Source organism: Cryptotermes secundus, unplaced genomic scaffold (genome assembly GCF_002891405.2).
Source record: "Cryptotermes secundus unplaced genomic scaffold, Csec_1.0 scaffold50, whole genome shotgun sequence".
NCBI classification, from domain to species: domain Eukaryota; kingdom Metazoa; phylum Arthropoda; class Insecta; order Blattodea; family Kalotermitidae; genus Cryptotermes; species Cryptotermes secundus.
Window position 1 is genome coordinate 1,882,340 of NW_019721758.1, and position 14,233 is coordinate 1,896,572.

General features: G+C 42.5%; 1 protein-coding gene across 7 annotated transcripts in view; it reads right to left on the reverse strand.

Annotated features, from left to right (window-relative positions):
• LOC111875595 (transcription factor cwo) overlaps nucleotides 1-14,233 on the reverse strand; it is a 53,348-nt gene that overhangs the window by 18,703 nt on the left and 20,412 nt on the right. The window contains exon 2 of one of the 7 annotated variants that reach the window (XM_023871951.2): nucleotides 4,368-4,589. The exons of 4 other annotated variants lie outside the window; for them this stretch is intronic. Coding sequence is in view for 1 of the 3 variants with exons in the window: in XM_023871949.2 (XP_023727717.1) it covers nucleotides 1,716-1,817 (102 nt within the window). In the remaining 2 variants the exon portion in view is untranslated. Of the gene's footprint in view, nucleotides 1-1,715; nucleotides 1,861-4,367; nucleotides 4,590-6,525; nucleotides 6,596-14,233 lie in introns of those variants that run through there. 2 more of the 7 variants (XM_023871952.2, XM_023871949.2) reach the window with 2 other exon arrangements.

Consider the following 14,233-nt stretch of genomic DNA (forward strand, 5'->3'; position numbering starts at 1 on the left):
GCCCTTTTGAGGTTGAAAGTGTTATTGCAAAATTGAAACGGTATAAATCGCCAGGTTGTGATCAAATTCCGGCAGAACTTATTCAAGAAGGAGGTGAAATATTACGTTCTAAGATCCACAATCTAATTACGTCTATTTGGCATGAGGAAAAATTGCCTGATCAGTGGAAGGAGACTATTATTATGTCAGTTCACAAGAAGGGTGACAAAACTGGCTGTTATAATTATTGGGGGATATCACTGCTATCAATTTAATATAAAATTTTATCCAATATTCTTCTCTCAAGGTTAAGTCCATACATAGACGAAATTACTGGGGATCATCAGTGTAGATTTTGATGTAACAGATCAACTAGTGATCAGATCCCTTGCATTTGTCAGCTATTGGAGAAAATATGGGAGTAGAATGACACAGTACATCTATTCATAGTCTTCAAGAAAACCTATGATTTAGTTAGGAGGGAAGTATTGTACAATATTATATTAGAGTTTGGGGTACCATGAAACTAGTTAGGTTGATTAAAATGTGTTTAAACGAAACATATAGCAAAGTCCGTATAGGTAAACATCTGTCTGATAATATTCTTATCCAGAATGGTCTAAAATGAGGAGATGATTTATCGCCACTCCTCTTCAACTTTGATTTAGATTGTGCCATTAGGAATGTCCAGGAAAATCAGGCGGGACTGTAATCAAATGGGACACATCAGCTGCTGGTCTATGCTGATGATGTGAATCTACTCAGTGATAATATAGATACCATAAAGAAAAAACAGACTTCAACTGACACAAGTAAGGAGGTTGTTCTAGAAGTAAACACAGAGAAAACTAAGTATATGTGGCTGTCTCATTACCAAAATTCAGGGCAAAATCATGACATAAAGATAGGTAACAGATGTTTTGAAAATGTGGTACAGTTCAGATATTTGGGAATGATTATAACAAATCAAAATTTGATTCAGGAGGAAATTAAGAGGAGACTGAACTCAGGTAATGCTTGCTACCATTCAGTCCAGAACCTTTTGTCTTCTAGTCTGCTAAGAACATAAAAATTAGAATATACAAAACTTTAGGTTTGCATGTGCTTCCATGTGGGTGTGAAACTTGGTCTCTGACATTAAGGGAGGAACATAGACTGAGGTTGTTTGAGAACAGGGTATTGAGGAGAATATTTGGGCTGAAGACAAATGCAGTGACGGGAGGTTGGAGAAAACTGCATAATGAGGAGCTTCATAATTTGTGCTCTTCTCCAAGTGTAATTAGGGTGATCACGTCAAGGATTATGATATGGGCAGGGCATGTAGCACAAATGGGGAGAAGAGGAATTCATACAGGAAAGCCAAAATGAAAGAGACGACTAGGAAGACCAAGGCATAGGTGGGTGGACAATATTAAAATTGATCTAGGAGAGATAGGATGGATGGTATTGATTGGATTGATCTGGCTCAGGATAGGGGCCAGTGAAGGACTCTTGTGAACACGGTAATGAACCTTTGGGTTCCATAAAATGTTGGGAAGTTGTAGAGTTGCTGCACGAGTGGTGGCTTCTCAAGAAGGGCTCAGCTCCATGAGTGAGTGCATGGACACACAAGAAGTGCGCAGAGTGGACAGGGTGAGGGAACTGGCTGAACGGTTCATCCACTCTCTACCAAGAAGAATGTAATGCATGAAAGCAACAAGACCTTCGGAAATCCCTATACACTGCAGTAATTATACCTCGTTATTGAGCATACGCCTTTTGCGTTGCTGATTAATCAGCGGAGATTCTTCGGCTAAAGACTGATCCTCTTCTAAAACTGTTGCGTTGTGTGTCACCATAGCTAAAGGCAGTTAACAAAACCGACGTCTTCCACCTAACAATTGGTCTCTGTCGACTGGTTTGGAACTGAAGTGCTCTAGCTTTATAAATAAAAAGAGCTCAATGGCATTCCTCACGTTGGCTTGTCACGCTTGACGCTCGTGCCCTGGGTGAGTCGACTGACTGCGTCACGTTATTTGCTTGGAGATAATTACAGTGATCTGAATTTTGTGATCCCTATAAGCGTATACAGCACCGTGGTTGCTTCAGTTTCATAAGTAACCGACATCCATTACTTCCCTCTATGAAAAGGGGCATAAGATTATTTTCAACCTCCCATGATCCCATGCGCATGCCAGTGAGGATAATATATTCGCACGTTGTACCATGCAGGTACTAACAATATATTCTTCTCACAATCTGAAATCTGGTATTCCATACTCCAAGGCCATTATAAATATCTGTGNAGGGCATAAGATTATTTTCAACTTCCCATGATCCCATGCGCATGTCAGTGAGGATAATATTCGCACATTGTACCATGCAGGTACTAACAATATATTCTTCCCACAAACTGAAATCTGGTATTCCATACTCCAAGGCCATTATAAATATCTGTGATTAACAGGAACAGTGGTTTTCTAGTATTTAATGACCAGTCCATAAACTTGCGAAGCGTCTGTTTCATCATACAGCTAGAATGAGACATAACAACAGCTTATTTCGAGTCCTAGTCTCCATATGCTCATTTATATTTCCAACCTCGTAATTTTCTCCAATGTGATCTAATTTCATTCCTAATAAATTATATATAGGTAAACGGTAGTGATATGTGTTGAATACTAGTTCTGAGAATATAAAAAATCAAGTTTACATAATTTCGGAATTTTCAGTAAACTTCAGTGTTTCTTGTAAACTAAAGGGACTTAAGTTTATAAAAGTTTAAATACGTGTACTTCATATATTTTTAAAATATACAAAATTTATTTATTTCGAATAATGAAATTATTAACAAATAGAAAGCGTTTTGAAAAATAAAGTTTCTGAAAACTTAAGAAATTTAAAACGTCGTCTTCGGCGGTGGCGGTGGTGGTACACGCTGTAGTGAGATAAATGCAGCAGCAGTATGATTCTCTAGGTCAACAGCCTTATTGTCACCTGAATCCTATTTTAGTAAAGTTGATTTCTGCTAATCTTTTTTAGCGCCTCTATGTTCCATTCAAATTTACAAAGGCCATTCATCTCTATCATGCATCATAAAGAGAATTTGTGACACAAACAGTGTATCAACAGCACAAACGCGGAATCCAGTAACTTGTTAATGATGATGCAACGGTACATCACTAACTGGAGACGACGCATATTACATTGTTGATGTTGGGTTCCAGCTTCTCTAACCTTCACATGACGTAAAAGAAGATTTTTTTAGATGTTGGATTAGTCATATTATTATCAGGGCCACTGTCCATTTCTTTCTGCATAAAAATAACTATCCTATATGTTGTAACATGATTTTCGCTGCCTTCTTAAAATGATTTTCTGAAGTATGGGTAAATTTGTGTATCAGATGTTTATAACAAAACGGGTGATTAAGCCCCCTTGCCCTTGGGCTCTGCCACCATTGGCACGAATAACACAATAAACAAAAAAAAAACTCTGTGGCCTGTAGTCCGCAAGCGAACTATACCGACCGGGCGACCGCCGCTTGTCGGCGAAGTTAGTGCCAACTTTGCCGTGGGGAACTGTTGCGCTGACCACGTGACACCCTCTATCCGCAAAAGTTGATACAAATAACACAACAGCCTACAAACAGCCACATCTGAACATGGTTGTTTACCGTGAAAGTCGTTAGCTTTAAAGATGCCATGATCACCCAAAATGGGTATTCAGCCTCAGCCTGTCGTACCATTAATCACAACTAAAGAAAGACTGGGAGAGCTTTACAGTTCAACACGCTTTATTTGCGAAAAGGAAACGAAAAAGACCACTACTTGTAAACTAGCATTTTTCTGCTTGTAGTGAAATAAACACGCCCTAAGCAGAATTTTCAAACCGGCAACTGTTCGCGGACCACCAACTGCTTAAATACTCGTATAGTTGCCAATGGTTTCAACCACTATGGACACCAAGTTCATCAGTACATTAAAAACAACAACGAATACCGGTAGTACAAAAGAAAGAAATAAAAAGATCAGCGTCATCTGAAGGACATCGCGGACATCTGCTACCAGCAGTGGCTCTTTTCGATCGAACCATCGGCCTGGGGCTAACTGCCTATTCTCGGCAAGATTTTATGGGTTGTGTTCCGATGCGTGTACGTTCCTGCATACCACACGTGAGCCACGTCACAGGAGGAAGTCAATCAAGTAAAAAAAGTAAAGGTATCCTTGTAACAGGCCGTGGAGACCCATAGAGTTGTGAGATGCTGAGGTTCCCACATTTTCTAGACAATCGGCTCATAGATGGCGGCAAGGTTGTCAGCCATACGCGCAGGCCGCCCATTGAAGTCAATATTTTAGTTTAATATTTACACTAGGGACGTGCCATAGCTTGGGCATTCAGACGCTCACCGTGAATGCCCGGGTTCAAAATCCAGTGGGTTCATTAGAGATTCGTGATGGGCGAAGTGGCAATGGATCAGATTTTCTCACAGTTTCTTCGGCTTTCCCTTGCCAATCACCATTCCATCATTGCTCCACACTCATTCTCATCACTCCCTGAGTGGTGCGACGATCCTGGCATCACATCCTCGGTTTTTAATTTTTGGGTTTCATCTCTGTCCCGGCATTTTGCTGGCAACAGAGTAAGGAGTTTAGTTTCTGTTTACACAAACAAGTGTTCGTTCTATTTTATGTCAGACAAATTTCCGTTAATAACTGTCACCTTCGATTTGAAGGCAAACACCCTCAGTTTCAAAGCCTTTTGACTTCCGGCCACTGTCCTTACGACGTTAAACGAGTAATTAAAACGTATTGTACCTCTGTGTTTTCATGGTCACCATACTGGTTTGAGATGCGAGGTGATTAGGTAAACAAAGTAGTGACACACACACTGTATTTTCTTACTACACCATGTCCGATCGTGTTGATGAAATCCTCACTGGGAAGCGTAAAGCGCGTTGGCAAATGCCTATAATGCGCAACTGCCGGACTAGAGCAGTTGGTATGGCGACTAGCTAGGGTAGGACGACAGAGGGGTCGGAGTTCGAGTCTCGGTAGGGTCAAAATTTTTCTCTTCTCCACGTCGTCCAGACCGGAACTGCGGTCCACCCAACCTCCTATCCAATGGGTACCGAGAGCTCCTTCCCCGGGGGTAAAGCGGCTGGGGTGTGCAGCTGACCACTCACATCCGGCTAGTGCCGAGGTAAGAAAATGTGGATCTATACATCCACTCCCCCATATACCTTCATGGCGTAGTGCCTAATTCGTTAAGCACAGGGACAACTTTTGATTATAAAAAGATAAAGCGGCTGCCTTGATATATTAAAACTTTTCATTTTTGTTAGTTAAGTTAGAACTTATAAACCAAATAGGCTCGTGTCCTCTTTCTTATTATTCTCTTGACGAGGGCCGAACGTGTGCCGCCTGTCGTTCTTGAGAAGCAGGTTCTTTGATGTCGTCCTGTGGTTGTTCGTGGCGCGCTGTGAAACCAGAATGAAACAAAACAACTTTTTATGTTTGCACCACGAATGTTCAGTGGAATAGAAACAAGGTGATTCGGTGGGGCACTTTTTTTAATACCTCTTATACATTGGCAAATATGGTAAATCAATTATATAAAGAATGCTGTTAAAATTGTAGTCTTCTGCGTTGTGACACCGCGTAGTCTCGTAGGTGGATACTGACGTTTCGGAGGAACAGAACTTACACCTTTGAAACAAGCTCACCGATAACATCACACCACTTAGTAATTCGATGGAGTCTCCTTTTTGTCACTATATTTTCTAAAAAAAAAAGGACGCCAAGTTCACGTTTTGACCTCTTAATCTTCGGTGCAGAAGCCCCTGCTACCAATGGGAACAAGTGCATTGCGTAATATTTGGGCACAGAGAAGCATTATAAACAAACAAACAAAAAATCCGTGGTTTTAGTTCGCAAGCGAACTATACCGACCGAGCGACCACAGCTTGTCGGCAAAGTTAGTGTCAACTTTAGTGGATATAGGGTGTCGCGTGGTCATCGGAACGAATCACCACGGCCATTAATCTCGGTTTTCTAGACCGGAGCCGCCATTTCCTTGAAATAGCTCCTCAATTATCTTCACGAGGCTGAGTGGGTACAATTATGTAGGAACATGTTTAATATAAGAAACAACAAATACAACAAGCAATAGCGACGGTACGAAGCTCCAACATCTGAAATCCTGACCTCTAAGCAGTACCTGCTGACGTCTTCATTCATGCGAACGCGCTTGGGGAAAACTAAGTGTCGTAAGTCCGTGCCTAAATGTCTTGTTTCTTAATCCTTCGTACCACAGAGGGTACTGTATGCAACACCTTCCGTAACAGCTGAATACTCTGCATTTTGTCTGCAGAATACATGTATGTGTTTCAGAACTTCAGAACTTGTAATCTGCTCCTAAGGTTTGTCAGGGTGATAAACCACTGATGAGATGAGCGTCACATGCAGCACGTGTGAAGCTGTGAGAAATTCATACAATACTTCAGTCTCAAAACTCAAGGGAAGAGAATAGCTGGACGACCCAGATGTACATGGGAGAACAACTTACGTACTTAATCCGTTCCTCTTATACCTTGAGGTGTGGAGGTTGTTTTCTCATTTTGATCATTTTACAGGCGGTAGGACTCCTTGGACAAGTGAACAGCTCGTCGCAAGGCCTCTACCTAAACACAGGACAGCACAAACACACAATAAACACATACACATACCAAACATCTATGCCTTGTGTGGTATTCTAACCCACGATTCCGGCTTACGAGCGAGCGAAGACAATACACGCCTCATACCGCTCGGCTACCGTGACTGGCTGGGAGAAGAACCACCTATTAAAGTGGACCTTAGAAAAATATGGCACGAAGAAAGGGAACGGATTCACCCGGCTCAGAGTAGGATCCAGCGACGGAAAGTACCGAATGCCAGTCTCACACGCACTAGTGATTCACTATAATAAACTTATCTCTAGATCCAATAATAAAATGAGAAGTACGTGGGAAATTATAAACGTGGAAAAAGGGAAAACAAAAAGGGGCAATTGTGTTCAATCTTTAATGATTGAAAACAAAGTAATAAGGAATCAGAACAAAATTGNTTTCTTTCGATTCATGGACCTGTATCCCAGCAATGGCTTTTCCGAGGACCGGAAGTGTCTGTCTCACTCTAGACGCTGTGAATATTATAGACTACAAATGTCACTAGCCGATCAGAGCGTCAAAACACAGCCCTCCTTATTTGCAATACAAAGCCGAACGCCTTTATGTGGTATGAATATAGAAGAGGCATCATCACCGACACTGGCCGACCTTACATAGTCCCAGGATAAATATCACCAACACTGAATATTCATCAATGACACGTATGCACGCAGAGATACTAAATAACTTGAGCTGCCAGAAATTCCTTCTTGGTACAGGCCTGTAAAAAAAAAACAACAAAAAAAATAACTCCGTGGTTTTAGTCTGCAATCTAACTATACCGACCGAGCGACCGCCGCTTGTCGGCGAAGTTGGTGCCAATTTTGGCGGACAGAGGGTGTCGCGTGGTCAGCGCAACGAATCCCCACGGCAGTTAATTTCGGTTTTCTAGACCGAAGCCGCTCTTCAGTTATCCTCACGAGGATGCGTGGACCCCATTCCAGACAAACCACTTCTCAGAAAATCTGGTAGCGCTGGGAATCGAACCCGGAACTCTGGATCTGTAGACAGGAACTCTGACCACTAGACCACAAAGGCGGTCGGTATAGGCCTATATGGAAAGAAAACTTACCATACTTGGCTTACAAACTGAGATCTATTGCAAAGAAAGAACTACTTTACCGCGAAAAAGATACGAAAGAAATGTAATTCCCTATATGTAAAAGTAATGTTTCCAGCTGTCGTAAAGCATAATGCCTATATATTACGGCGCTAACTGAAATGTGCAGACGGCTCTAAATCAGGCCGGCCCGCGGACCACTGGCTGGGGCTCGGAAGATGTATACACGTGCCGTATGTACTATCAGTAGGACGCTGCCCTTGTGTGGTCAACCAGAGTAACTCTGTGCCACACATGTGCGCCACCACGTGAGTGTGATCACGCGTGAAGCGAAAAACGACAAACAAGTGTCTGTCTACTCAACTCATCCTTTCCCCTCGTGCCTCTTAGCCAATAACGTTACACATTCTATGCCTTCCATCACAGCAAAAATAAACATTTATACAATCAGCACAATTCTCATCTCTGTGATACGTATGCTTGGATGCACGTCGACGACGTATCGACCCAAAGATACTTCAATCAGGTGTACATGTAGCAGGAGGTGGCGCAAAGGACATGGCGTTTTCCGGTTCATACAGCAGAGCCTAAAATATTCGGTGACGGGATCCCAAGGGACCTGTTCTCTCTCTCTCTCTTTTCGTGCCCCACAAAGACCACCTCTGTGGTCTAGTGGTGAGAGATCCTGGCTACAGATCCGGAGGTCCCGGTTCGATTTCGGGCGCTACCAGATTTTCTAAGTAGCGGATCTGGAACGGGGTCCACTCAGCCTCGTGAGGGTAACTGAGGAGCTATTTCAAGGGAATAGCGGCACCGGTCTAGAAAACCGTGATTAACGGCAGTGGGAATCCGTTGCGCTAACCACGCGACATCTTCTATCCGCAAGAGTTGGTACTAACTTCGGCGAAAAGTGGCGGTCGTTCGGTTGATATAGTTCGCTTTCGGACTACAGGCCATGGAGTTTGTTTTGTTTTTGTGCCACACAGATTTCGTCTAACACGTAGATTACGCCTTACGTACTTTAATTAAACTATTTTACCTCAATTGCGGGGCACGCGGTAGCGTAGTTGGTTGAGGCACTATGCTACAAGCCGGAAGGTCGCAGGTTCAAGTCCCGATGAATTCATTGGATTCTTTTTTCAACTGGCCTAATCATTCCAGCCGCACTATGGCCCTGGGGTCGACTCAGCCTCTAACAGAAATGAGTACGAGGAATATTCTTGGGGGTAGAGGACGGCCGGCGCGTAGGGCTGACAACCTTGCCGCCATCTATTAGCCGATTGTGGGAACCTGAACTTCTCACAACTCTATGGGCCTCCAAGGCCTGTTACTGGGATACATTTACTTTCTTTTTTTACCTAAATAATCACAGCACAATATGTGTACTTGAAGAAGAGTAAAAGTTATGAAGCTCCTCGTGCAGTTTTATCCAACATCCTGTCACTTCATCTCTCTTCGGTCCAAATATTCTTCTCAATACCCTGTTTTCAAACAACCTCAGTATATGTTCCTCCTTTAATGTCAGAGACCAAGTTCCGCAACCATACTGAACGACAGTCAAAATTGCTTAGCAAATACAATAAAAAAAAAGTTGTAAGACGCACTATTTTGTAATCTCATAGTGACTATCACAACCCTTGTTACGCAGTCTGAAATAATAATCTTGGCTTATTCAAATGAGAATAAACTTTTATTCATTAAGAATTCTCACATCATGGTCGACAAAATCTGGAAGAACACCAAGTAAAAAAATTGAAAAAAAAAAAAAATAACACGCTGTTTTCGCCTTGGAGAAAATGTATGTGTCAACATACATTTAATTTAAGGACACTACCACCTAAAAGGGCACCTTTTCAAACTGGGGCTCACAGACGACCCAACTTGTGAAAGGCGCCTACAAGAAGATAAATCAGCCACGCACATCTCATGTGATTGTGAGGCTATAGCTTACCTAAGATATCGTCACCTGGGTAAATTCTTCATGGAACCAAGAGACTTTTATGGCGCCCCCATAAATAAAGTCCTACATTTCATTCGAAGTGTAGGATTAATATAGGGTTAATCCAAAGGGGAAGCACAATAAATCATTGAAGGTCGCAGTGCGAGGGTCGATTTTTATGGCTCACCCCTCGCACTCATACACATGTGTCAACATTCGGAATCAGCATATCATAATTCATTATAAAAGCTACGTTCCTTTTATGTTACTATAACCTTGCTGTGTTTTAAATTTTCTTTTCGTTTCCGCGTTAAACAATTTCCATTTAGTAAGAGCCCCCCTCGTTGGTGTGTCCACCTTATCGTGGTGAGGGGGTTTGAGTATGCAAAGGACCCTGAGAGCTATACCAGCTGTAGCGTAGCTACTGGCAGGGACTTCTTGCTGGACAGGTCAAAGGGTAGGCATCAGACGAAGAGAGACACCAAAAACCAAAAACTGATGCCGGAAGCAGCGTCATCAGCAGCGACTTGAAGCACAGAGCAAATGATGCTCGAGATGGTTCAAGTTCGTATAGCAACAGGCGTGACCAGAGTGGTTTGAACGGCTGTTGTACTGCGATGTGGAAAGCAAANACATCGGGTTTCACTCTATATTCCCGAAGCTACGGAAATGTTCCCATAAAGGCAGGTGTCTGTCTAACCCAGGTTCCGTTCTGAACACATATCATCATACCATTAACATCTGACATGGAACCAGGTTGGAAACTAATATCAACAGCTGTAACGTTCATAGTTATCAGTGGACGGGAACGAAAAACATAACCAAATTTCTGAAGAACACTTCCTGCAAAATATGTAGGTGGTTCAAGGTTGACCTGGACTTTATTTTTTACAAACAGAATATACATGCCAGAATCGCCGAACATTCACTCTTTTTCAAGATATGCTCCCTTTACACTATCACGTCCTGTCAAGTTAATAACGCCAGCAGCATAAAATGTTTTAGCCTCTCTGCTTAGCTACTTCTGGACATCCCGTGTGAGTGCATTAGTTCCAAATTCTGTCCTACGTGCATCTTCATTGGTCGAAACAAATGAAATCATTGGGAGCTAAGCCTGGGCTGTACTCTGGCGATCAGTCGTCGGTTTCCCACCACGGCGTCCCGGGTTCGATCCACGATCAGGACATGTTAGATTTGTGGTAGAGGTGGATAAACCGGATCGTGAAAACGTAGAACAAACTAGGCCAATAAAAGAAAAGACTACCCTCGGATTTCGATGAATGGGTGATCCGCTTCACGATAGGGCCTTAATAACACACGGTTACTCTTAGGATAGGAAGTCAAGTGGGTCCTAAGTTCGTTTTGAACGCAGCGATTCATGGGAAAAACACCCAAAGTCCTTCCACATCTGCTTAGCGTTGTCACGCTTCCACCTCGAGTGTACCTACCTCCTTCTACAGCATTTCCTTTCAGTCATCTATCCATTCGGTTCACATGAATGTGGGAATCGTTCACACACGTATCACTACCCTTTGGCTATTTCATGATGCTTTCCTAGCTACTAAAGTTAGGGACCTATAACGTGGAATGATGGTATGATTACAACTTCGAAAGATGTGAAAGGAAGCGATCGTGACATACTTTAACCAGCACAGCATTCATTAGCCTGGAGGTACTGTGAAAAACTAATCACCTCCATGGGCAGAATCCTTCTTAAGAAGCTAAAAGCCGCTAAACTACTCAAGCAAGTTCTCACTGTGTCTGTCATTATGGTTTATTCAACGAAGCTAAGTAAGATTGGAAAATAAAGGTTGCAAAGATGCGAACGGAAGAAACAGCGACATAATTTGATAACAGCCGGACATTTGTCTGGATGAACAAGAAAACTACGAAAATCTCAGAAGAGCCGGAGCGGGAACTCCTGAATACGAAGCAGGATGCTAATAACCGCGCGATGACAACGTTCGATCCTCACCGTTATGAAGAACACGAAGGTTCATCAGTGTTCAAACGAACCCACTACTGAAACCTATCCCAAGCCAAATGAATCCACTCCACACTCATTTATTTTTTAAGATCCATTTTAATACTGTTTAAGAATGCCGGAGCTACACCGCCATTCCTTGTACGTCTTCATGGCGGGGTGCTTAATCATTAAGCCCAGAGATAATTTTACCCTTTACCTTACCCCCCAACTGCGAATAGGTCATCGAAGCGATGTATTTACTGTAAAATCTATTTTAATCTCTGTGTTTCTATATAGCGGATGGAAAGTCAAAATATAAAAAGAACTCCGTGGCCTGTAGTCCGCAAGCTAACTATACCGACCTAGCGACCGCCGCTTGTCAGCGAAATTAGTGCCAACGTTTGCGGATTGAGGGTGTCACGTGGTCAGCGCAACGGATCCCCACGGCCGTTAATCTCGGTTTTCGAGACCGGAGCCGCTTTTTCCTTGAAACAGCTCCTCAGTTAGCCTCACGAGGCTGAGTGGACCCCGTTCCAGACCCACTACTTCTCAGAAAATCTGGTAGCGCTGGGAATCGAACCCAGGACCTCTGGATATGTAGCCAGGAACTATGACTGCTCAAACGAATTTCGGTATTTCCTGAAATGAATCTTACGCTTGATTATTTCTTCGCGAATGCAGGTCTGATTTGTTACTGCCAATCAGAAATGGTTTGTCACATTTCCGTAGGATCTGTCATATTACACGGACTTACGAGTCCGTCCTGCATTCTGATGCCCAGACATGAACACACAGGCCTACTTCGTTTTCTCTGCATTTACTTCTAGAACAGCCTCCTATACAGCCGTCTAATATAGCTTCCGTGTTTCGAGACTGACAGAACCCACTGAAACCTTAAAGTCAAGACAATCTGTCCGAACGCCAATATTCTAACCCAGTACCTTATGAATATAAAACAGGGAAACTCTCCACTCGACCGCGTTCTGTCATACACGTTACCATGCCTGGTGAGACCACTATAAATCGTTCAAGATCGGCTATAATTTTGTATTCAAAAATTGTAATCTACCGTAGCGCAACTTGCCGCGTTGCACGTTGTGAAGGAGACGGACCGGTCGCATACCACACTTCACGTGACAGGCCGTCCGACCTGCTTTCTTATTAACACACCTCTCACAACACGAGCTTGTCAGCGCTCACGTGTTTCGAGTATCCGCCGACACTTCACACACAGAGAAAATAATTCTTCCTTCCAGGACGGATTCTTTTCCCAGTCACTAATAATAACACACATAGTATAATTATCGACATATGCTCGCACTATGCATGTTGACAACAGCGGTACCGGTGATAAAACAAGGAGCAGACACACCATTTTATTAAGTACTGGCTTATTCAAAGAAGCTTTTAGGCAGCCAAAATTATTTACTTATTTGTGGTTTATTTAACAACCGCGTCATTGATTTAGTCCGGTCTAGAAAACCGAGATTAACGGCCGTAGGGATCCACTGCGCTGACCACGCGACACCGTCTTTCCGCTGAAGTTGGCACTAACTTCGCCGACAAGCTGCGGTCGCTCGCTCGGTCGGTATAGTTGGCTTGCGGACTAAACCCACGGAATTTATTTTAACGACAATGTCAGTAATTTAGACTAATCTGTATGGAGTCGAATAGCAGCATGGTCAGTAAATAATGAACGGGAAAGGATGTGGAAGGAAGCGAACGTTGACAAATTTAAGTGAAACATTTGTTTTAATTTTTAATGCTAGTGCGGGTTGGACTAAGTCCCTTGTACTGCGGCCACTTCTGGCCTATTGTACGAAAAACAGACATTTACTCTCCGCCTGGATTTTTGGAAACAAAATTGAAAATAAGGTTTATATCAAATATTAACAAAAAAAACATGGTATCCTGGCTGCTCGCATGATTGAGGCATACTGTTACAGTGGCGCCTTTTTTTTTTAAGATGCTAGATTCGCATCTGTTGCTAGTCGGTTGAACGCCTTTATTCGGTGACATAAATGATTTGGAATCGATATGTACCTATTGAACGTGACGAAATAGTATACATATTCTGTTCTTAATAAATGTGCACAGTTGTCCACGTACAACAAAGCAACAACAAATGGACAATAAGCACCGAATGTTTAACAAAAAATAGGACGAACAATAATTCTTCACAAATGTAGAATCTTTTGCTGTATGCCTAATACAGTTTCCGTACTCAAGGTCCTTAATCTCAATTTACGAACATATGAAGGACATTGCGCCTATTTGCCTTTGGATGCACGAACAAATAAAGCCAAAGAGTTGATGCTGATTTCGAAAAAAAAACTAGTTTTACATCTCAAAACAAGTTGCTGATTTCGGCAACTAAAGCGCGTTCTTTATTGGCACAGCAAATTATTTACTAAACAGTGTGTGGTGGCTGCAGAAAACAAAACAGCCTTTAAAAATACAACTTTACCCAGCGGAACCATTGTATGTCGTTGGAATAAACTAAAAGAGATTTGCCAAGAGAGTTAAATAATACAGTTTAAGCATCCGGGTACTTCTTTACAACGTTCGGTAATGGTGACTGAAGTGACATAGCCTCAATTA